At 42.1% G+C, this 25,297-nt stretch overlaps 2 protein-coding genes across 5 annotated transcripts in view; both read right to left on the bottom strand.

Moving 5' to 3' along the window:
* LOC133609332 (copine-3-like) overlaps positions 1-9,937 on the bottom strand; it is a 45,786-nt gene extending 35,849 nt beyond the window's left edge. The window contains exons 1-3 of one of the 2 annotated variants that reach the window (XM_061964848.1): positions 9,852-9,937; positions 2,236-2,412; positions 1,985-2,164 (exon numbers count right to left, since the gene is read on the bottom strand). In XM_061964848.1, the coding sequence (XP_061820832.1) occupies positions 1,985-2,164; positions 2,236-2,394 (339 nt within the window). In that variant the 5' untranslated portion in view covers positions 2,395-2,412; positions 9,852-9,937. Of the gene's footprint in view, positions 1-1,984; positions 2,165-2,235; positions 2,431-9,851 lie in introns of both variants that reach the window. The other variant, XM_061964849.1, reaches the window with a different exon arrangement.
* A 6,827-nt stretch (positions 9,938-16,764) lies between these two features.
* On the bottom strand, positions 16,765-25,143 carry LOC133609333 (uncharacterized). Of its 3 annotated transcripts, none has more exons than XM_061964850.1 (8): positions 24,767-25,143; positions 21,792-21,848; positions 21,666-21,730; positions 21,394-21,468; positions 21,117-21,270; positions 19,933-20,040; positions 19,816-19,864; positions 16,765-18,267 (listed from the first exon to the last, which is right to left on the bottom strand). In XM_061964850.1, exons 1-8 carry the CDS (start codon positions 24,941-24,943, stop codon positions 17,189-17,191), a joined length of 1,764 nt encoding a protein of 587 aa, XP_061820834.1. In that variant the 5' UTR covers positions 24,944-25,143; the 3' UTR covers positions 16,765-17,188. The 3 variants fall into 3 exon arrangements, with proteins under 3 accessions (XP_061820834.1, XP_061820835.1, XP_061820836.1); XM_061964851.1 differs by having other exon boundaries at positions 16,765-18,213; XM_061964852.1 differs by lacking the exon at positions 21,792-21,848.
* Positions 25,144-25,297: the final 154 nt, after the last annotated feature.

Genomic DNA, 25,297 nt, shown 5'->3' with positions numbered 1-25,297 from the left:
TCTACAAAACGATCACGTTTTTCTGCATTGGAACGAACCACTCTATGCTCCCCCATTGAAGTCAATGAATGCTCAGCTTCAACATGTTTAATGCACTGTGACACGAGCACAATGAATGTGGAAATAGCTGATTCTCAACAAAAGTTGAAAACATTCTCGCGCATATTTAAAGTTCATATTTGACCACCTATTTATTATTTTGGACATTTTTGGGAAGCTGAGCTTCCCTTGCAGACTTGGAGCTATCCCCAATGTTGTGTGTTCTTTTCAGAGGACAATAAATCTGCACTGCTGTACACTCATTATATCCATGTTTCAATGTACAGGTAAAAGCCAGTAAATTAGAATATTTTGAAAAACTTGATTTATTTCAGTAATTGCATTCAAAAGGTGTAACTTGTACATTATATTTATTCATTGCACACAGACTGATGCATTCAAATGTTTATTTCATTTAATTTTGATGATATGAAGTGGCAACAAATGAAAATCCAAAATTCCGTGTGTCACAAAATTAGAATATTACTTAAGGCTAATACAAAAAAGGGATTTTTAGAAATGTTGGCCAACTGAAAAGTATGAAAATGAAAAATATGAGCATGTACAATACTCAATACTTGGTTGGAGCTCCTTTTGCCTCAATTACTGCGTTAATGCGGCGTGGCATGGAGTCGATGAGTTTCTGGCACTGCTCAGGTGTTATGAGAGCCCAGGTTGCTCTGATAGTGGCCTTCAACTCTTCTGCGTTTTTGGGTCTGGCATTCTGCATCTTCCTTTTCACAATACCCCACAGATTTTCTATGGGGCTAAGGTCAGGGGAGTTGGCGGGCCAATTTAGAACAGAAATACCATGGTCCGTAAACCAGGCACGGGTAGATTTTGCGCTGTGTGCAGGCGCCAAGTCCTGTTGGAACTTGAACTCTCCATCTCCATAGAGCAGGTCAGCAGCAGGAAGCATGAAGTGCTCTAAAACTTGCTGGTAGACGGCTGCGTTGACCCTGGATCTCAGGAAACAGAGTGGACCGACACCAGCAGATGACATGGCACCCCAAACCATCACTGATGGTGGAAACTTTACACTAGACTTCAGGCAACGTGGATCCTGTGCCTCTCCTGTCTTCCTCCAGACTCTGGGACCTCGATTTCCAAAGGAAATGCAAAATTTGCATGGTTGGGTGATGGTTTGGGGTGCCATGTCATCTGCTGGTGTCGGTCCACTCTGTTTCCTGAGATCCAGGGTCAACGCAGCCGTCTACCAGCAAGTTTTAGAGCACTTCATGCTTCCTGCTGCTGACCTGCTCTATGGAGATGGAGATTTCAAGTTCCAACAGGACTTGGCGCCTGCACACAGCGCAAAATCTACCCGTGCCTGGTTTACGGACCATGGTATTTCTGTTCTAAATTGGCCCGCCAACTCCCCTGACCTTAGCCCCATAGAAAATCTGTGGGGTATTGTGAAAAGGAAGATGCAGAATGCCAGACCCAAAAACGCAGAAGAGTTGAAGGCCACTATCAGAGCAACCTGGGCTCTCATAACACCTGAGCAGTGCCAGAAACTCATCGACTCCATGCCACGCCGCATTAACGCAGTAATTGAGGCAAAAGGAGCTCCAACCAAGTATTGAGTATTGTACATGCTCATATTTTTCATTTTCATACTTTTCAGTTGGCCAACATTTCTAAAAATCCCTTTTTTGTATTAGCCTTAAGTAATATTCTAATTTTGTGACACACGGAATTTTGGATTTTCATTTGTTGCCACTTCAAATCATCCAAATTAAATGAAATAAACATTTGAATGCATCAGTCTGTGTGCAATGAATAAATATAATGTAAAAGTTACACCTTTTGAATGCAATTAATGAAATAAATCAAGTTTTTCAAAATATTCTAATTTACTGGCTTTTACCTGTATAGTTGTGTCCCTGGAGAAGATAAAGAGGAAATGTGAGGCGTGAAATACTGGACAAAAGATGACGCTCACCTGGCCTAAAGTGCATTCAAGCTCTCCAAGAAAATCATCATCAGCCAAGTCGTAGGTGTTGTTGTCAATGTCATACAAGCAAAACTTCAACCTTTGCACCGTCTCAAAATAATAGTCAATGGAGAACTTCTTGGTGAATTTTGGATTCAAGCAGTTCAGGATCATCTCTGTGCGCCCTAACTGCCAAACATAACCAAACACAGATTAGAGAAGCACAAGTGTAGGACTAAAGAGGTGGATAAAGTTCAGACCTCATGCCACTGTGAGCCAGAGGCGTTGATATACAAGGCGCACAGAGGGTCGGACTTGGAGAAGACATCCATGTCCATGAGGTTGTCACAGGAGATGGTCAGCTCCACCTTGGAGGGCCAATAGGGGGCCGCAGCCTGTGTGGCCCCGCTGAACGCCATGGCAGCTGCTTGCTGATCCTGGGAATGCAGCGTCAACTAAGTCAGAAAAAAGAGTGGAATTTGGCACAAACAAGGAGTACACTCTTAGAAATAAGGGTTCTAAAAGGGTTCTTCTACAAGGGCTGAGGTTCTAACTGGAACCATTTGCTTCTGAAAAACCCTTTCCCGAAGAAAGGGTTTTTCAAGGGTTCTTGGTAACGCTAATGGTTCCAGTAAGAACCATTTTGATCCAGAGAACCCTTTAAAACCCCTTTTCTGAATAATTGGTTTTAAAAGGGTTCTCACTAACACTAAGGGTTCCAGTAAGAACTATTTTGATCCAGAGAACCGTTTTTGGAAGAAAGAGTTCTTCAGGGATTGTTGAAAGCATGGGTAAGATCCTGTGTCACCAGGGACATACTTCCTGATAACATTTGCCAATAATGGTGCCTATCTTTAAATAAATGTTTTTCTCATTAAAATGTTTTGAATGTTTGTTCAATGTCAACATGATAAATGACCACAATATAATATGAACTAAACTGATCTGTAGAATACAATATGGTTCTTTATAGAACCCTCAGAAGACAAGACGGTTATCGGTGAAAACCTTTGAAAAGGGATGTTTTTAGAACCCCCTGTGTCAGGTCTAGATGAAACCCTTGAAACATGAAAGAGTTCTTTGTGGAACTCCCTGTGTGGGTTCTAGATGAAACCCTTGAAACCTGAAAGGGTTCTTAGTGGAACTCCCTGCATGGGTTCTAGATGAAACCCTTGACAAACGAAAGGGTTCTTAGTGGAACTCCCTGTGTGGGTTCTAGATGAAACCCTTGAAATACGAAAGGGTTCTTAGTGGAACTCCCTGCGTGGGTTCTAGATGAAAGTCTTGAAATACAAAAGGGTTCTTAGTGGAACTCCCTGTGTGGGTTCTAGATGAAACCCTTGAAATACGAAAGGGTTCTTAGTGGAACTCCCTGTGTGGGTTCTACATGAAACCCTTGAAACATGAAAGGGTTCTTAGTGGAACTCCCTGTGTGGGTTCTTTGTAGAACCTCTCATGGGGGGTTCTGGGTGGAACCTTACACACACAGTTCTAGGTAGAACCCTCCAAAAGGGTTCCAGGTGGAACCTTTATAAAAAGGTTCTACCTGGAGCCAAAAAGGGCTCTCCTATGAGGACGAGCCGAAGAACCTTATATGGTTCTACTTAGCACTTTTATTTCTAAGAGTGTAGCCTACCCTCAATGATGCTTCATTTTAAATCATTTGCAGAGATTCTTGTTTGTTCTTGTGTCACATGGTGAGGCTGGTCCTTGTGGAGCTTTCTCTACATTTACATCATTCACAGTACGCTTTACAAACACTTCATTTGTCAAACACTAACATCTGGGATATTATCAATTATGGTAGCTAATGGTAACTAATGACTAGGGATGTCCCGATCCAGGTTTTTGCACTTCCGATCCGATACCGATATTGTTTTTGCATTTCCGATCCGATACCGATACTGACCGATACTGGCCTATCCGAGCATGTATTAAAGTTTAAAGTTATTTAGCCTACTTAGTTGTCAGAATCATGTTGAAAAGGGTTTTAGTACTCTTGATAACAACTAGCCAGCTGAATTAGGGGAGTTTGAATAATACACAATGGTTGGTAACAAGAAACTGACCTGTTTATTCAAGGATAAACACAAAATAGACAAAATTATACATGACAAACAGAAATGGCATCATTGAACTAGGGCTGGGCGATATGGCCTTTTTTTAATATTGCGATATTTTAAGGCCATATTGCGATACACGATATATATCTCGATATTTTGCCTCAGCCTTGAATGAACACTTGATGCATATAATCACAGCAGTATGATGATTCTATGTGTTTTGATTGATTGATTGAGACTTTTATTAGTAGGTTGCACAGTGAAGTACATATTCCGTACAATTGACCACTAAATGGTAACACCCCAATAAGTTTTTCAACTTGTTTAAGTCGGGGTCCACTTAAATTGATTCATGATACAGATATATACTATCAGATATATACTATCATCATAATACAGTCATCACACAAGATAATCACATTGAATTATTTACATTATTTATAATCCAGGGTGTGGATGTAAGTGTCAAAAAGACAGCCAAAAGAGTTTGATATGAGAATAAATCTAAAGTTAAAATATAGGGTAGAAATGCACCCATTTGCAGGAAATGTAGTCTTGATTTTCAACATTTTCTTTCAAGGCTTGCATGTCTACATTAAAACATTCTTCTTCATACTGCATTAATATATGCTACTTTTAAACTTTCATGCACAGAAGGAAATCACAACTAAAAAAATCACTAATTTTTTGATACGGTGTTGATGTGTACATTTTTGCCTCTGCATTTTGATGGTGTGGACGTGTGGCACCGAATGGAGATAAGCGTCTCGACAGACGTCACAATATTTGAACAATGATGACGAAAACTGTTGTCTCTGTCGTGTCCATGTGTCGAAAATTGTTATGCGCTTATTTTTGTATTTGATTTTGTGCGTGGCATAGATTTGCTATGCGCAGAGGACGCTTGAGCAGGCGCGCACCTTAGCGGCTGCGCTAGCATCACAGCTAACGTTAGCCATGCCGCTACCTCGCTCTCTGCTGGGAGAGGACGTATACGTATGTGACGTATGACGTGACAGTATGTGACGTGTGTAAGAAGGTGCTGTAGTTTGGGTATTGCTGAGCTAGACGAAGATGGCGGTGTGTAACTGGCAACATGGATGTGACACACTCACAGACTTTCTAGCTGGTCAAACGGTGGAGGGCGTAACATCAAAATGAAAACAATAATATTGCGGGGCTGTAAATGTGATTTTGAAATGATCATATCCCGGCTGAACTACTGCTATCAGTTATAGAGATATTGGGAAAGAAGATGATTTATTAATGCTTTTTGACATATCAGGGCCATTCAATGATGACTTAACATGAAATTATTACGTATGGCTCCTTTAAAGAGGACCAGAAACCTATTATCAAAACCAACTTTTCTTACCTATTGGTCCCTGTTTTAGTGTATTTAGGATTTGAATAAATCCCGACAATTTGAAATCGAACCATGGAGGTTTGGCTGAGATATTAATAAAACATTCTTGTCTCCAATTATACTAGCTCCAAACCAGATCTTTGGAATGTGCCCTATTTGTGACGTTTTTCCCAAGTGTGACGTCAGTGGATATATCTCCATTTATGGTAGAGATTTACCCCAAGAGCTCCGCCCTTGTCGTCCAACGCAGTAGTCAACAGCTCTTTCCTTTTTCTCTGTCCTCTTGTTGTGGGAAAGACTAGATGTTTGATGGATGCACTGATAGAACAATTACCCGGTAATGAAAATTAAGTCTGTCACTTTTCCAGCGTGGATAACGGCCACATGCATGCCTTGTTATGGATCACAAGAGCGCTCACTCTCGTGCATTGGTTGCAGCAGCTGAGGTCTTTATACCAGAGGTGGGACCAAGTCATTGTTTTGCAAGTCATAAGTAAGTCTCAAGTCTTTGCCCTCAAGTCCGAGTCAAGTCCCGAGTCAAGACAGGCAAGCCCCGAGTCAAGTCCAAAGTCAAGACTGGAAAGTCTCAAGTCAAGTCCTAAGTCCTGCATTTTGAGTTTCGAGTCCTTTCAAGTCCTTTTAACCACAGACTAATATATTAACACAGATTGTGTATGCTTTTCAAACGCTGTATTTATTTATTAAAACAAGTGCATTTTAAATTGCAGGACAGAAAATTGTGCTGACATTGCACTTTATAATAGCACTATTAACCAGTCATTTTAAACATTAACTCATTCCTTTACAGAACAAACACATTGAAAAATAAAGTGCAAATGGACTTATTTGTACAAAAGTGTTAACATTGAAAAAACATGACATATACGTGAACATAACCAAAACAAACATCAAATCAAATCAAATCAACTTTATTTATAAAGCACATTTAAAATTTACCACAGGGGTAGCCAAAGTGCTGTACAATGAGCAGGTTAAAAGATAAAACGAGTACCGAGCAAACACAACACAACATAAACAGAACATGATAAAAAATAAATAATTAAAATAGAATTAATAAAAACATAAAAACATAAAAACAGGATCACAGCAGGTGTATTATGGGGCGCCATTGCAGGATGGATATCACTCAGTGTTAAAAGCCATGGAATAAAAGTATGTTTTTAAGAGAGATTTAAAAACAGGAAGAGAGGAGGCTTGTCTAACACTCAGGGGTAGGTCGTTCCAGAGCTTGGGAGCAGCAACGGCGAAAGCTCTGTCACCTCTAAGCTTCAGCCTTGTGTCAGGGACACAAGGCTAAAGAACAGCTTCTTCCCCAGGGCCATAACCATCCTGAACGGACTGCCCCATTGTCCCTCATAACTGCCTTCTCTTCGGTGCAATAACCCATTCCACCAACCACCCTGTTTTTGTTTTGTTTTTTCATGTATATATTCATTTCACACCATATTCATTGCACTTCTACATTTTTTATATTTCTATATATTTGCACATTGTTTTTCTAGCATGCACACATCGCACTGTATGGAATGGCCTCAATCTCGTTACCTTGCGTAATGACAATAAAGCTGATTCTGATTCTGATTCTGATAACAAAAAAGTTGTACTTTTTATATGTCAGGGCCCTATGCTGCATTGCATTTGCAAAAGACCAAATTAGCCAAGAGTCTGTCAGTCATTTGTGCACGATGGGGGCGTAGTATGATGCCACCATGGCTGAAAACTCGCTCCACTGGAGCACTGGAGGCAGGCACTGCCAAGACTCTCATGGCCACTCGGAACAGTGAAGGAAGAGTCATGTTCAATGCCCAGAACAAAAGGGGGGAGAGAGTTGTTTTGGGTTGGTGCACTACTTGTAAGTGTGTTTTTTTATGTTGATTTAATAAAAAAAAAAAAAAAAAATAAAAACTATTATTTCATGTGCGGCCCGATACCAATCGATCCACGGACCAGTACCGGGCCGCGGCCCGGTGGTTGGGGACCACTGAGGTAAACAACCAACAGTATGTCAGAAAGCTAGCTAAAACGGTACACATATTCATAATATAGTATACATTTTAACTGACCTTTATTTTACTATTTTTGTCTTTTTTAGGTGTCTAAAATACGCGGTGCTGCTGACCGCCGTCTAACGTTACGTGTGATATATTGACTAACGTAACCCTGCTTAAAAAAAAATCACTGAACAAAAAGTATGAATAAGGTAGTGAACTGCAACAGATTCCCGTGTTTGCAATAACGTTATAACGTTAGCAGTGAGTTTACAGCCTCACTGATTTAACTACACAGCAAATAAAAGTCACGTTACTTAGCCAATAAACGTTATCTTACATTCAAAACTTACCGTTCTTTGTGCAACTTCAAATGCCGGACGAAGTTGGAAGTTGTTGCCTCTCCATCAGTCATTTTGGAACCGCATGTGTTGCATACTGCAAACCGTTTTGTGTTGACCACCTCGTAATTTTTATACCCAAACGAAATTATTTTAGGTATCATTTTTTGTTCACTGGTGTGTGGTTTGGACATGTCTTCTTCGTTGGTTGTCCTGCAATTTGATTGGATGAATGCTGTGTGATGAAAACAAAGTAGATCTAATTTGATTGGCTGTTGTACTGAGAGCACACCAGCTGACACACGCAACGCTGATAGACAAGTACCGTATTTTCCGCACTATAAGGCGCACCTAAAAACCACAATTTTTCTCAAAAGCTGATAGTGCGCCTAATAACCCGGTGCGCTTTATTACGATTCATTTTCATAAAGTTTCGGTCTCGCAACTTCGGTAAACAGCCGCCATCTTTTTTCCCGGTAGAACAGGAAGCGCTTCTTCTTCTACGCAAGCAACCGCCAAGGAAAGCACCCGCCCCCATAGAACAGGAAGCGCTTCACCCGCCCCCGGAAGAAGAAGAAAAAACGCGCGGATATCACCGTACGTTTCATTTCCTGTTTACATCTGTAAAGACCACAAAATGGCTCCTACTACGCGACAAGGATCCGGATCATAAAAAGACGCAATCTCTCCATCCGCACACGGATTACTACCGTATTTCACAGCAACTGATATTCCTGTGAACTGCACTGTGGAACGGGAGCACGTACGGTGAATATTCGCACCACAGGGAATGAGGAGTCATCCTTCACTGTGGTTCTAGCTTGCCATGCTAACTTCCACCCATCCAAAAGAGACCTTTCCAGCCGGCGTCATCATAAAAGCTAACTCGAAGGGATGGATGGATGAAGAAAAGATGAGCGAGTGGTTAAGGGAAGTTTACGCGAAGAGGCCGGGTGGCTTTTTTCACACAGCTCCGAAGGCGAACACACCTTCACTAAGACGGGCAGATAGCGCCGGTCGACATACGCCAACATCTGCCAGTGGATCGTAAATGCCTGGGCAGATAGTTTCGGTCACAACTGTGGTCCGAGCTTTCCGGAAGGCAGGATTCACAGAACTGCTGCACAACAACAGCGACACTGACTCCCGATGACTTCTACGAGACGGAACCGGCCATTTTTGGATCCCACGCTTGCGCAACTTTTCAATTCGGACACCGAAGACGAAGAATTCGAAGGATTTACGAATGAAGAATAACTTCAGAAGGTGAGCGCTATGTTTATTTTGTGTGTTGTGACATTAACGTTCGAGCAACATTATGTTGCTATTTATTGCTCTACACCATTTTGAATTTTACTATGTTTGTGATTGCACATTTGCGTACATTTTGGGACAGAGTTGTTAGAACGCTGGTTTTCAATATATTATTAAAGTTTGACTGAACTATCTGACTGTTTTTTTGACATTCACTTTAGCGCAGCGTTTTTTTGACATTCACTTTAGCGCAGCGTAGGCGCGGCTTATAGTCCGGGGCGGCTTATTGGTGGACAAAATTATGAAATATGTAATTCATAGAAGGTGCGGCTAATAATCCGGTGCGCCTTATAGTGCGGAAAATACGGTACACAATGAAAAATACGGAGCGCTCCCGAATAACTTTTTCATCTTTGGGTTTTGGGGAAAGTAGCAAGTCATGTCAAGTCATGTCAATTCAAAAGGCTCAAGTCCAAGTGAAGTCACAAGTCATTGATGTTAAAGTCTAAGTCCAGTTGCAAGTCTTTTTACATTTTGTCAAGTCCAGTCTAGACTCGAGTCCAAGTCATGTGACTCGAGTCCACACCTCTGCTTTATACTACATGCACATAAACACTAATAATGACAACCCTTGTAAAAGTCCCCACGGTTAGTAGTACCATACTAAAACCGTGATTGATAACGGCACTTTCATTACCTTATGGACCGTGGAACAAACACATCATAACTTCATGTAAATGTTCAACATGTGTGGAACAAACACATCATAAGATGATATATTATCACTGCGGTCATGTAAATAAACGATCTTTGTAGCAACATAAAGCCTTATTTGGGCATTACCTGAGATAGTTCCGTAAAGATGCACTTCAGTGGTGATGCTATGGCTAGCTAGCAGGCTGGGAGTGACCATGTGGGTGTCGCTGCGGGGGGGGCGGCCTGGGCGTGTCACGTGACACAAACAATGCTCGATGAGAATATGTCAGTAAGCAGGACTTTGTTTATTTCTTCTTTTGTCATATTTTCTAAGTGTGTACGTTGACGACTGGGCTTGTTTTTCAATGTAAATATTTGTTTAACGTCGCTTTCATTAACACTTCCGGTTCTTCGTAGCCACATCCTGTAGCCGCATTCCCGCCTTCAAAATAAAAATACGCTCGGATATAGCTGGGTTGCATATATGACGTCATATCCGTTTTTCTTCTTGGCGCCTTCATTGACACGATAATCAAGCAGCTTGAGCGTAGCATTAAAACAAGTGAGTGAGTGTCGAGTTTGATCGGAAAATATTGTTATATTGCTGTTCTGTTCTTGGATGTTCCCAGTGCCGGCCCAAGCCTCCATGGGGCCCTAAGCAAAATTAGATTTTGGGGCCCTCTATTTCTGCCAATAATATTGATTGTTGATCATTCACACACCTACTATAAAGTCATTGCGGCTCTGGCAGTGTTGTTTACATGATCCTATTGTCAGCCTGGCATGTCTTTACAAATGACATGTCATTTATAAAGATATGGGGGTGGCCCAGTTAAGAACATAAATAATACCAATGAATGAACGAATGATGTCCAGAGTGCCACATATGGTTCCTAATCTTAAAATGTAGAAAACATTCAGCTACAAGAGTGGCCTGGGGTTGAACAGTCCAAGTGATAAAGCTTTGTATTTACAGTAAAAGTGTCATCTTGTCTCATCAGTCTTGTACATATTAGTCTTTAATTACTAGTTTACATTTTTAGTTAATTGTTCATATTTAATGTTTACTTTGTACAAAGAGAGCGCAGTCTACTGAAGTTAAATTCATCAATAGTTTTCCCCTTTGAAAGACGCAAGGCAAAATCCTTCCATTTCACCATGTTGCTACAATGATCTTCACTGTTTTCATGCTGTTTCAGCAGTGCACCTATGTTGACCCAATCCCGCTGTCCCTCGGCTGACACTTTTAAGGACTTTTTGGAAAATAATTTGCAGCAAAAGCAATAGACTGCATCTTTACTTCTTGAATAAGTCAGCCAGCTACGCTTGACTTTTTCCCCATTGACTAGCTGTCTGTAGGTATAATGATCATGAAAACTTGGGCCATCATGCCGTTTGGGGAATGAAAAGTTCTCCTTAATAGACAGTGGTCCTCTGATCACCTGCTCAGTCCTGTCTGAATCTGAGAGGAAAGATATGGCGTCACATTAGTGCCAAAAATCCGAGCGCATAAAAACTGTTATCGCGCGCTGATTCTCCACTTCGTGCGCGCGACACCCTTTTGTGCTCGCGTGGTATCTTTTTGCGCGTGCGCGGTGCCTTTCTGCGCGCGCGCCGTCTCGGTCTATGCGCTCTCTGTGTACTCCTGGCATCTCTCCTCGCGCTGTCATGTTTCTTTTTGGCACTCTGGGGGAAGGTATGCTTAGACGGCCCCTCCTTTCTGATTGGCTCTGAGCATTTTTCATAAGACCAATCATTCTCCAGCGTAGCAACGTTGTAGCCATCTTACCTCGGACATCTAGCCTCAATCATTACATTGATGTCAAAGCAAGTTATGGTCATTTAATTAGTACATGTACCAATTAAATTACCATAACTTGTTCGATTTTCGACCAATTAACAAACGGTTTGCCTTGTTACAAATCTTATTACATGTAGATGTGACATAGGATGCTGCACCTGTTGAAATCACCTCTTTCGCTATAAAAAAAAAGACTTAATTGTGCAACATAGTTGTGTAGGGTCAGTGTTAGTCAGTTCTCTGATTATTTTAAACTGTTTCAGAATACATTATTAAAAGGCTATTTTTAACATTTTAAAAACAAAATTCAAAGATTATTTCATTAATTTTATGGCTGAATCAAAAGAAATTCCATAAATTAGAAAACAAATGTTCAAGAAGAAGTGAAAACTTTGCGCCTATAACAATCTTGATACATATTGACGATGACCCGCCCTGCTATACTTCTGATTGGCTCTGAGCATTTTTCGCCTGGCCAATCAGAAAGAAGGGGCCGTCTAAGCATACCCACCCCCAAAGTGCCAAAACGAAACATGCCAGCGCACAGACCAAGACGGCACGAGCGCAAAAAGGCACCACGCGCGCGCAAAAGGGTGTCGCGCGCGCGCACGAAGTGGAGAATCAGCGCGCGGTAACAGTTTTTATGCGCTCGGATTTTTGGCACTAATGTGACGCCATAGCAGGCGGCAAACGTCACAGGTGCAGCAGAGGCAGCTTTACATTTAAAGAGAGGCAGGAAGAATCACTAAGCCTAGATCAGCAGCAGCACTCTGTTGACCTAAAATTGTGTTTTTGTACAATAATATATCTTTGATCATTTAGAAATCATCAGTCAGACTCGTACATGCAAAAAATAAAAAAATAAGAATTTTTTGTTAATTGCTTTTGGGGGCCCCCTGGTGGCCGCGGGGCCCTAAGCAAGCGCTTAGTACGCTTATGCCTTGGGCCGGCTCAGGATGTTCCAGTCGTTCAAATAGAGAGATAGGAAATAGCTTTTTAATGCTAACTACATTGCTAGCATACGCATACACCTAATGGGAAGGTCAATATATATAGTCATTTTATCATATTTCTGCATGCTAACTATCATGTAGTGATGGGTTGATGAGGCGTCATGAAGCGTTTCGACACATTGCAAAACTGTATTGATACTGTGTCGATACTGTGTCACTAAATACTGACATCTGCTGGACATTAAAAATCCCTACAGGCAACCTATGGACCGACTCAACTGACATTGATTTTTTGACCTAGTACAGGGGCAGAGCCGGCCCAAGGCATAAGCGTACTACCGACACCAGCAGATGACATGGCACCCCAAACCATCACTGATGGTGGAAACTTTACACTAGACTTCAGGCAACGTGGATCCTGTGCCTCTCCTGTCTCCCTCCAGACTCTGGGACCTCGATTTCCAAAGGAAATGCAAAATTTGCATGGTTGGGTGATGGTTTGGGGTGCCATGTCATCTGCTGGTGTCGGTCCACTCTGTTTCCTGAGATCCAGGGTCAACGCAGCCGTCTACCAGCAAGTTTTAGAGCACTTCATGCTTCCTGCTGCTGACCTGCTCTATGGAGATGGAGATTTCAAGTTCCAACAGGACTTGGCGCCTGCACACAGCGCAAAATCTACCCGTGCCTGGTTTACGGACCATGGTATTTCTGTTCTAAATTGGCCCGCCAACTCCCCTGACCTTAGCCCCATAGAAAATCTGTGGGGTATTGTGAAAAGGAAGATGCAGAATGCCAGACCCAAAAACGCAGAAGAGTTGAAGGCCACTATCAGAGCAACCTGGGCTCTCATAACACCTGAGCAGTGCCAGAAACTCATCGACTCCATGCCACGCCGCATTAACGCAGTAATTGAGGCAAAAGGAGCTCCAACCAAGTATTGAGTATTGTACATGCTCATATTTTTCATTTTCATACTTTTCAGTTGGCCAACATTTCTAAAAATCCCTTTTTTGTATTAGCCTTAAGTAATATTCTAATTTTGTGACACACGGAATTTTGGATTTTCATTTGTTGCCACTTCAAATCATCAAAATTAAATGAAATAAACATTTGAATGCATCAGTCTGTGTGCAATGAATAAATATAATGTACAAGTTACACCTTTTGAATGCAATTACTGAAATAAATCAAGTTTTTCAAAATATTCTAATTTACTGGCTTTTACCTGTATATGTAGAATCTTTGAAATATTACAATACACCCCTACTGACTACATCATGTCAAGTACCACAATGCCACTGACTACATTATGTAAAGTTCCACTGACTACATTATGTAAAGTACCACTGACTACATGATGTAAATGATGTCAAGTACCACAATGCCGTAGTTCAATGACGACAAGTTATTTTTCTATAAATGAGCACTCTCAAGCTGTAGTGAAAGTGTTGTTGTTGTAAGCTGGTATTTGATGACACAACCCATGCAAACAAATATTTGGTCTTGGGCAGTGCTGTCCAAGGTGCGGCCCGAGTCTCTTTCGCGGCCGCAGCTTGTTTGATGTTGGTCCGTGGCACATAAACGTAAAATACGACATGTTATGTCTGCATCAGAATGGGTCACACTGAAAATAACACAATTAAGTAGTTATGCAAAAAAAAAAACATCTGAAGATTGTAGCAATTGTTTTTAATTTGTGGGTGACAGGCAGTGTTTTACATTCAGTCTTAAATGCATCAGGAGTCACTTCAAACAGGTCTCTTTTATTCTCCAGGCATGTTCACACACTTGGTTGTTGATTCAGGCCATTCATGTCTTTTTAGTGTCACATAGCAGCATAAATAAGTGTATATACATTGTATACAAAGACACATACATACAGAACATGGGATACATGATACAGACTTGGACAAGTCTGGAGAAAAGTACACATAAAGTGCAGTCACAGCAGCAGTATGAAAATAGTCATGTGTAAACTGAGAAGGTAAAAGTGAGTTCTAGAAGGATGGTCAAATCAACCACTGTTTTGCAATTGTGTTAAAAAAAAGTCAACATTGTGATGAATATTCCCATCCCTCTTTTCGGATTTTTGAGGTGTGCAAATCCTCAATGGAGGTACAACTCACTAGACCACAGTACAAAAACAAGATTTCGGCAAGAATAATTGCTGAGGGAAGGGCAGACATATGAAGCCTATTTATAAAAAGGGAATTTTCTTGCACACTAAAAGCACACATAAAAGTTCAATACATTAATTTGATACAAAAATACATGTATATCTCTCTTATACTATAAAAACACAGGCATGCAAAAAGTTGATACTTCTGTTTGTTTTAGAAAGAGATGGTTTCACTACTCAGCATATAATAATAAAACATGTGTAGCTCGGAGATTTAAAACAAAAATATCATTCTGTTGACCTTCATCACTTTATGTGGTACTTTCCAATGTGTACACATGAGAAGCAGTTCAGGACAATGTTTACACTAAGCTCAATCAAAGTCGGCATCGATCCATTTACATTTGAAATCATTTTCATGACTCCACGCACACAATTTTGACCTGCGTGTGTCACCCAGTTCAGGGAAATGTTACATTTAAGAACCTTATGTGCTGTCGGATTTGATGTCGCACGTCATCAAAATACAAATGAAAAAAGACGCAACAGGCAGATCAAATAAAACTAAAACTAATGATAATAAAAAAAAAATATATATATGTATATATATACAGGTAAAAGCCAGTAAATTAGAATATTTTGAAAAACTTGATTTATGTCAGTAATTGCATTCAAAAGGTGTAACTTGTACATTATATTTATTCATTGCACACAGACTGATGCATTCAAATGTTTATTTCATTTAATTTTGATGATTTGAAGTGGCAACAAATGAAAATCCAAAATTCCGTGTGTCACAAAATTAGAATATTACTTAAGGCTAATACAAAAAAGGGATTTTTAGAAATGTTGGCCAACTGAAAAGTATGAAAATGAAAAATATGAGCATGTACAATACTCAATACTTGGTTGGAGCTCCTTTTGCCTCAATTACTGCGTTAATGCGGCGTGGCATGGAGTCGATGAGTTTCTGGCACTGCTCAGGTGTTATGAGAGCCCAGGTTGCTCTGATAGTGGCCTTCAACTCTTCTGCGTTTTTGGGTCTGGCATTCTGCATCTTCCTTTTCACAATACCCCACAGATTTTCTATGGGGCTAAGGTCAGGGGAGTTGGCGGGCCAATTTAGAACAGAAATACCATGGTCCGTAAACCAGGCACGGGTAGATTTTGCGCTGTGTGCAGGCGCCAAGTCCTGTTGGAACTTGAAATCTCCATCTCCATAGAGCAGGTCAGCAGCAGGAAACATGAAGTGCTCTAAAACTTGCTGGTAGACGGCTGCGTTGACCCTGGATCTCAGGAAACAGAGTGGACCGACACCAGCAGATGACATGGCACCCCAAACCATCACTGATGGTGGAAACTTTACACTAGACTTCAGGCAACGTGGATCCTGTGCCTCTCCTGTCTTCCTCCAGACTCTGGGACCTCGATTTCCAAAGGAAATGTAACATTTGCTTTCGTCAGAAAACATGACTTTGGACCACTCAGCAGCAGTCCAGCTGGTGTCGGTCCACTCTGTTTCCTGAGATCCAGGGTCAACGCAGCCGTCTACCAGCAAGTTTTAGAGCACTTCATGCTTCCTGCTGCTGACCTGCTCTATGGAGATGGAGATTTCAAGTTCCAACAGGACTTGGCGCCTGCACACAGCGCAAAATCTACCCGTGCCTGGTTTACGGACCATGGTATTTCTGTTCTAAATTGGCCCGCCAACTCCCCTGACCTTAGCCCCATAGAAAATCTGTGGGGTATTGTGAAAAGGAAGATGCAGAATGCCAGACCCAAAAACGCAGAAGAGTTGAAGGCCACTATCAGAGCAACCTGGGCTCTCATAACACCTGAGCAGTGCCAGAAACTCATCGACTCCATGCCACGCCGCATTAACGCAGTAATTGAGGCAAAAGGAGCTCCAACCAAGTATTGAGTATTGTACATGCTCATATTTTTCATTTTCATACTTTTCAGTTGGCCAACATTTCTAAAAATCCCTTTTTTGTATTAGCCTTAAGTAATATTCTCATTTTGTGACACACGGAATTTTGGATTTTCATTTGTTGCCACTTCAAATCATCAAAATTAAATGAAATAAACATTTGAATGCATCAGTCTGTGTGCAATGAATAAATATAATGTACAAGTTACACCTTTTCAATGCAATTACTGAAATAAATCAAGTTTTTCAAAATATTCTAATTTACTGGCTTTTACCTGTATATGCTGTCGGATTTGATGTCGCACGTCATCAAAATACAAATGAAAAAAGACGCAACAGGCAGATCAAATAAAAATAAAACTAATGATAATAAAAAATATATATATATGTATATATATATATATAGTCAAGAGAATATCTACTGTAGGGGTTTCTAAAGTGAGGGAAGACTAGAAGAAAATATATTTTAACCCCCTTAAAGCCAACTTCAGTTTTGTAAAACTATTTCTAAAACTATTTCCTACAGAGTCTGATGAGCAACACTGCACCAAACATGCCATACAGAAAGCCTTTGAGAGGCCCTGGTTGACTATTCTAATGTATGTAAACAGTGGTTCCCTCTTTGCCACCACATGTCCAGCCCTGGGAGACACAAAGTCAAACATAAAAAACTTCAGCAACTCACGATCTTCCAGCGTTAAAATCAGGAGACAATTGCAGTTCGTCACCAAAGCTGAGGCACTGGAGGAGGTCTTCCTCTCTTGAATCGTCTGCAGAGGAGAGGCACTCAAAATGTGGCAACTGTCCAGACAGGTTTTCTTTACTCAGAGACTGAAGGGACACTCTCATTTTCTGGCTGTGCAGAGCCAGAGCCTCTTCCTTAAAGCTCCACGAGTGTCCAGCAGAGGAGTTAAGATCGTTCCCAGATGGTAGTTGGAGAACTTTGTCTCGACTCTGTAGACTTGGCGGCTCTGCTTCTAACATGTGATTGTGTACAACGTGGGCAATGGCCACTTGTGTTATTTTCTGACTCTGGATGGTGAGGGGCAGCTGGGGTTCATCCTTGACATCGACTGCCACAGAGGTGGGAATTTCAAGATGTCCCATTGTTATTTGGACCTCGACCTCTTGTTTCAAGGTCCCGATCGCCATTGTCTGACTGGAGTTGCCTCTCTCGGCAGTGGAAGGTAACTGAATGTATTTGCTCAGAGGCTTGGAGGAACTAGCTGTTATTGTGTGACCCTGTTGGGTCCCGACCATGATGTTCCCTGTCAGTGCAGGGTTGTCAAATAGCTTGATGATGAGCTGCTGTGATTCTTCTAAACTCAGTGGCTTTCTGGATTCCTCAGTCTCTGTATGTACTGCGACAGTCTCTGGCTCAAAATGTTCCAGGAACAATTGGAAGCCATCCCCGACACTCTGGAGCTCAATCTGAGACGCAGGAGACAGAAGCATACAATCGAGGAGATTCAATGCCTGGTCATTCTCAAGAGTTTCTCCCTGCGTCGGTCCATCAGGAGCCACCCGAATGTCATTCTCGACACATGGCAGCTGTGTAAAGTTCTCCTCAGTGGCTGCATCCTCGGACTCGTCAGAACTCAGGGCAGAAAGAGATTGGGAGTTGTACTGCATGGTCTCTGGAGTGTCTGCACCAGTCGTGGCTGAAGAAGAGTCTAATTCTTCCGATGCCATCATGCCTGTCTGGACTGGAGCAAGACACATACTCATACTACTGACATGTTCTGAGTCGGGTGTATCCCCTGCAATAAGAACAAGCAGGCAAGCCAATCAAGTGACCAACTAACTCATCGACCAATCAACCCTGAAGGCAAACGACTGAGAATACTTCAGTTTACTTTGGACATGCTCCAAAAGTTGCATTGGAGTCACAACATATTTACACTTACCGTATTTTCCGCACCATAAGCCGCCCTGGGTTATAAGCCGCGCCTTCAATGAACGGCATATTTCAAAACTTTGTCCACCTATAAGCCGCCCCGTGTTATAAGCCGCATCTAACTGCGCTAAAGGAATGTCAAAAAAACAGTCAGATAGGTCAGTCAAACTTTAATAATATATTAAAAACCAGCGTGATGTGGGCGCGCATGGAGTCGTATATCAACATGGACGGAGCTGCGTGAAAAAAGCCACCGGGCCTCTTCGCGTAAACTTCCCTTAACCACTCGCTCATCTTTTCTTCATCCATCCATCCCTTCGAGTTAGCTTTTATGATGACGCCGGCTGGAAAGGTCTCTTTTGGCAAGGTCTTCCTTTTGAATATCACCATGGGTGGAAGTTTCTGGCCATTAGCATGGCAAGCTAGAACCACAGTGAAGGATGACTTCTCATTCCCTGTGGTGCGAATATTCACCGTACGTGCTCCCGTTGTATCCACAGTGCGGTTCACAGGAATATCAAAAGTCAGTGGAACCTCGTCGATGTTGATAATGTTCTCTGGCCGGATCTTTTTTTCAGCTATCTTGTTTTTACAATATGCACGGAAAGTAGCCAGCTTTTCTTGAAAGTCTTTAGGCAGTTGCTGTGAAATAGTAGTCCGTGTGCGGATGGAGAGATTGCGTCTTTTCATGAACCGGAAACCTGTCGCTTAGTAGGAGCCATTTTGTGGTCTTTACAGATGTAAACACACAAAGGAAATGAAACGTAATATCCGCGCGCTTCTTCTTCTTCTACGCGGGCGGGTGGTTGCTTACAGTAGAAGAAGAAGCGCTTCCTGTTCTATGGGGGCGGGTGCTTACCTTGGCGGTTGCTTGCGTAGAAGAAGAAGCACTTCCTCTTCTACGGGGAAAAAAGATGGCGGCTGTTTACCGTACTTGCGAGACCGAAACTTTATGAAAATGAATCTTAATATTAATCCATATATAAAGCGCACCGGGTTATAAGCCGCACTGTCAGCTTTTGAGTAAATTTGTGGTTTTTAGGTGCGGCTAATAGTGCGGAAAATACGGTACACAATTCAACATGTCCAAAAAGGAAGTAGGAAGAAGCAGAGCTTATTTAGCTTACCCCCACCATGTGTGAATGAATGATGGGTTCTCACTTCTCTGTGAAGCGCTTTGAGTGTCTAGAAAAGCACTTTATAAATCTAATCCATTATTATTATTATAATGATAAGTGGTGTCTTTGTGGATCAATGACAACTTTAGTACCCCTGCACAATCTACACAATCTTTCGATATGATGAGAAAACCCCTCAGATATTTAGAAGGCATCTCAGCAGGCTACCATTTGTGATCCAGTCATGTAATGAACTATACAGGTGGTGGTTGAGTTGGTATGACGTGACTTACTTGAAACACTGGATGGAAGTTTACTTTTCCGCCGCTTCCTGCGTTTCCCCTTGAAAAAAAGGTGTTTTTAGTTTTACTTGGTCATGTTGAATCACAAACAAGTCAAGCTGAACTCACGTAGTTTTCACAGGTGGACCAGCGAGGATACAGTTGTGCGTGACGTCGTTTCTGAGCATCGGCTTCCTCATAATATTTGTCCCTGTCTGCCTGCGGGAGCAACTTCCACTGAAAAGACAACAAAACACACAACTGTCATACAGAATCTTTCCAGGAAGAATCCTTCCAGAAAGAATCCTTCCAGAAATAATAACTAATAATAATAACTGGGATTTATATAGCGCTTTTCTAAGTACCCAAAGTCACTTTACATGTAGAACCCATCAATCATTCACACCTGGTGGTGGTAAGCTACTTTCGTAGCCACAGCTGCCCTGGGGTAGATTGACGGAAGCTTGACCTCCGACCACCACCTATCATTCATCATTCAATTCACCGGCGTGAGTGGCACCGGGGGCAAAGGGTGAAGTGTCCCGCCCAAGGACACAACGGCAGCGATTTTTGGATGGTAAGAGGCGGGGAGCGAACCTGCAACCCTCAGGTTTCTGGCATGGTTGCTCTACCCACTACGCCATGCCGCCCCAAGAATCTCTCCAGAAAGAATCTCTCCGGAAAATAATTCCAGAAAGAATCTTTCCAGAAAGAATTCTTACATCTTTCCAGAAAGAATCTTTCCAGTAAGAATCTTTCCAGTAAGAATCTTTCCAGTAAGAATCCTTTCCAGTAAGAATCCTTCCAGTAAGAATCCTTCCAGTAAGAATCCTTCCAGGAAGAATCTTTCCAGAATGAATCCTTCCAGAATGAATCCTTCCAGTAAGAATCCTTCCAGGAAGAATCTTTCCAGAATGAATCCTTCCAGAATGAATCCTTCCAGAAAGAATTATTCCAGAAAGAATCCTTCCAGGAAGAATCCTTCCAGGAAGAATACTTCCAGAATGAATCCTTCCAGAATGAATCCTTCCCAAACTGCATAAAGGTGTGGCAAAGGCCAGGAAAGTGTCAGGCCTCCAATAGAACTATTTCAAAGGGAACAATGCTACTGTGGTTTGTAGTTTTTGTGACACCAGTCCCTGGTTTTCTGACACCACTGGTGAAGGACCACATGTTCATACATTTCTAAACTATCAGTCATTGAAAGGATTGACTGTCTCCTGTGCTTACTTCTATGGCCCATTCATTGCCTGTATACCTTTCCCCCCAAAATGATATTGTGAAATCTGTGACACATAAGTGAGAAAACCTACCATTTTACCAAGGGCCACATGAACAGATGCACTGTCTCTCTTTTCCAGTTGCATGGTGACTATTTCTCTGTACTTATTTGCAAACAACATAAAAGCATTTGGCGGCTTCTTAATATACGGTCGCTCCCGCACGTGTTCAGTCTTCCTTGCATTACTGAAATAGGAGCAGAAAGAAAAACTATTAACTTCCATTGAAAAAATAGATGTCCTATATCTAGACTGCGTTTTTAAAGAGAGAAACCAGATAGCTGGATTTGTTGTTCCACAGAAATCTTACATTGACGTGAAGAGGTTTTGGGGAGGTGCTGCAGACATTAAGGGATGTACCTGCTCAAACAAAATTTCTCCATTCCTACAAAGATATGAAATAATAGAAAGGTGATCAAGGTAAGAATATTTCAGGAATAGTTTAAACTTTATTCACCCCACTTTGAATAAATGCCACACATACAAACAGGACAGAGAACATGACTTCAACAATAGAATGAATGGAAGACTAGTAAAGTAATAGGAGTACAAAATAGTAACTGACAACGCTTAATAACTCACATAAATCCAACAGGAACCATTTGAGGGGTCCCAGGCGTCATCATCATTCCTGACGGGGCCCTCATCTAAACACAAGTGGTCAACATCAAGCTGATGGAGTCTGGAATTATACCTGAATGGTCCTACCATTTGCTGAGGGTGTGGTCCTAGGACGTTTTGCACGGGCCATTGATGCGGCAGTTGCTGTTGTTTAAAGGGGATATTAAATGTTACACACATTTACTGTAAACATAATGACACGGGGAGGGTTCCTGGTTCGATTCTGGCTTCCGCCATCCTTGTCAGTGGCGTTGTGTCCTTGGCCAAGACACCCACATGTCGCTTAAAAATGTAGATAATGGGTTTCACTATGTAAAGTCTCAAGAGAAAAAGTGCTATATAAATATATAGAAACAAAAATCATGTGCCTTGTTAATTTTCTTCTGATTCCCAATGTCATGCTCTTTGCGATATTATTTGGGACTGAAAAAAGAAATCCCATTGTTGCTCCAGTTTTAAAGTAAAAACGTACCGACATCCCAACAATGAGCTCCAGCTGGGTGGCCAAGACCACACAGAACAGTCCTAACAATGGTCCATTTTATCCAGAGGTTGTTTGTAAAGTAGACATATGAGTACTGCCAGCATTGCTGTAGAAGATGAAGGAAGGAGGATCGGCCTGTCAGTGCTCAGACCAAAACTGCATCAATTTGCTCTGCAGGGAGGTTGCTCGAGAAAGAAGCCTCTTCTATTGATAGCGGAATAAAAAAACGGAAAAACGTTGGCTGAAGACAAGCTGAGGAAGGATATAGATTAATGGAACCATGTTGTGTGGTCTGATGAGTCACAGATAAACTTAAGTTAGTTTGGATAAGTTAGGCTTAGTAGAGTCAACCAGGTGTCTTGTCTACGTTCAAGCATGGTCACAGCCTTGTTCTAGAAGCTGTGGGCCAAGGTGATGCCCAGCCCAAACATGTCTCTAGACATATTGTAAAGCCTGTGAGCATCTGTGCAACATCCTCACATGAAAAGTGGCTAACACCCATCAGGGAGAGTGGAAGAGGATTCTAGCAATAATAATTGCCACACCTGCCCAATTTCTCACCACTGGCTCCAATGATTGTCACACACACATAAAGGAGTGGTTCCAGAGCCCTTTCCCCAACCGGGTAGTTGAGGCCGATTATGTCTGACCAGAACTTCTAAATCTCACAACTGCTCAGGCTCCTTTGCCACTAGAGAGGTGACATTCATTCCATGTACACAAAACTAGCTTCGGACTACTTTTTGCTGCCACCCATTTCACACTGCCCTTAGGCTCCGTAGGCAATGGTTCCTCAGCTAATTCAAAGAAATGGACCGCAGTCCACTAGGTAGTGATCCCTGCTTTAGGCCATTTGTTTGAGTGAAAAAAAAAAGTACCAGTATTTTTCAAAGGCAGTAAAGTATTGTGTTCAACTGATAAGGTTTTACTACTTACGTATAAAATACTACACGGTCTAGCTCCGTCCTATCTTGTCGATTGCATTGTACCATATGTCCCGGCAAGAAATCTGCGTTCAAAGAACTCCGGCTTATTAGTGATTCCCAGAGCCCAAAAAAAGTCTGCGGGCTATAGAGCGTTTTCTATTCGGGCTCCAGTACTATGGAATGCCCTCCCGGTAACAATTAGAGATGCTACCTCAGTAGAAGCATTTAAGTCCCATCTTAAAACTCATTTGTATACTCTAGCCTTTAAATAGCCCCCCTGTTAGACCAGTTGATCTGCCGTTTCTTTTCTTTTCTCCTCTGCTCCCCTTTTCCTTGAGGGGGGGGGAGGCACAGGTCCGGTGGCCATGGATGAAGTGCTGGCTGTCCAGAGTCGGGACCCGGGGTGGACCGCTCGCCTGTGCATCGGCTGGGAACATCTCTGCGCTGCTGACCCGTCTCCGCTCGGGATGGTGTCCTGCTGGCCCCACTATGGACTGGACTCTTACTATTATGTTGGATCCACTATGGACTGGACTCTCACAATATTATGTCAGACCCACTCGACATCCATTGCTTTCGGTCTCCCCTAGAGGGGGGGGGGTTACCCACATATGCAGTCCTCTCCAAGGTTTCTCATAGTCATTCACATCGACGTCCCACTGGGGTGAGTTTTTCCTTGCCCTTATGTGGGCTTTGTACCGAGGATGTCGTTGTGGCTTGTGCAGCCCTTTGAGACACTTGTGATTTAGGGCTATATAAATAAAGATTGATTGATTGATTGAACTAATTAGGACCGCAGTACTTTATCAGTACCGGTATGTTGTACAACCCTAGTTTCTAATACACGTTACTTCTCAACTAAACAAAGTTGATGCTTATCAACCGGTTCTCATTTTCCCCCCAAATCAGAATCAAAGGGATAACTGAGAAGTGTTGAGCAGAATTAAGAATGGAATCAGAATCATAGAAGTCTTATAAATTCCCTTCGCTACCCGTAGGGTCATTGGGACAGTTGGGTACAATTTGGACATGCTCACCTTTTTCAGCATGAACAGAAACAATGAAATATTTACACTTCCTTATAGCCAATACGATATGTTTTTGCTCACTTGCACAATGCCAAATAAGGTGAAATGAAAACCACTCCCAAAGAAATACATGCCGACTTCAGGTACTGACTAGTGATGGGCGCAGAGATGGGGTGTAGGGGGCTTTCCAGATGGAACTTAGATGAACAACCACAACTGAACATGAAGAGGTACTCATATCAAAAATACTTTAAACCAGTTGGGTGAGAACTTTAACATGGACAGTTGAGAGTTAGTACTTAGCTTGCAGGCTTCTTAATCACCCCAGAACAGATCTACCTGTCCAACTCATGCTCCATGGCCACATCCCAAAACTTCCTCACTTGGGGCAAACACTTTTAATCCAGTGAGCATGTTTTCTTTTCTGACTCGCCTGCTTGAAGCGACAGTCCGAAATGCTGACACAACAAAACATGTTTTCCATAGCTGCCGATGTCTCCTACACCACCTGCACCGGAGCAACACTCCCCTCGTTGTCCTGGATTTGGCCGACAATTAACCTTCCACTCAACATTTCAAGATGTTTTCTGATTGATGATTGCTTTGCAGGAGTGAGTGACTCACCTGGCTGGGATTGTGAAAATTAGCGTGACTATTGAGGTGCACTGGCGGTCTAATTTGCTGTGGTACATTGTACATGTTGGGGGTGTTCATCATTGTAGTCGGCTGTGGAAAGCGGGGCCCCAAAGGGAACGTGGGTAGCATAGGCCGAGAATGACAGTCTGGCCTGATCGGGTGCATTTTGATTCAAATCCTGTTAGGAAAGTCTGAGCTTGATCCGAGACACCTGATGTTTATCAAATAAATATGGCTTTTTGGTGATGCAAGAGGTAACTCTGCTAAAAATAGAAGAAAAACTCTGCAAAATTCTCATTTTACTACTTCGGTTGTCTAAAATATAACTAAAAACTGTAACCGATGCAGTTTGTAATGTCATACCTGCTGAAATTGAACAACTGCTGCTAAAACACCATTTCTGACAGCGCTGATGAAGTTCTATGTCAGCATGATGTATTGTGACATTCCAAAGCTCCGGGGGGAACAACATAAAGCGATGACCTCATGTCAAAGCCATTAAAGGCGTTTTTACAAGGC

Source organism: Nerophis lumbriciformis, linkage group LG07, assembly GCF_033978685.3.
Source record: "Nerophis lumbriciformis linkage group LG07, RoL_Nlum_v2.1, whole genome shotgun sequence".
NCBI classification, from domain to species: Eukaryota; Metazoa; Chordata; class Actinopteri; order Syngnathiformes; family Syngnathidae; genus Nerophis; species Nerophis lumbriciformis.
This window is presented reverse-complemented; position numbering and strand designations above follow the sequence as displayed.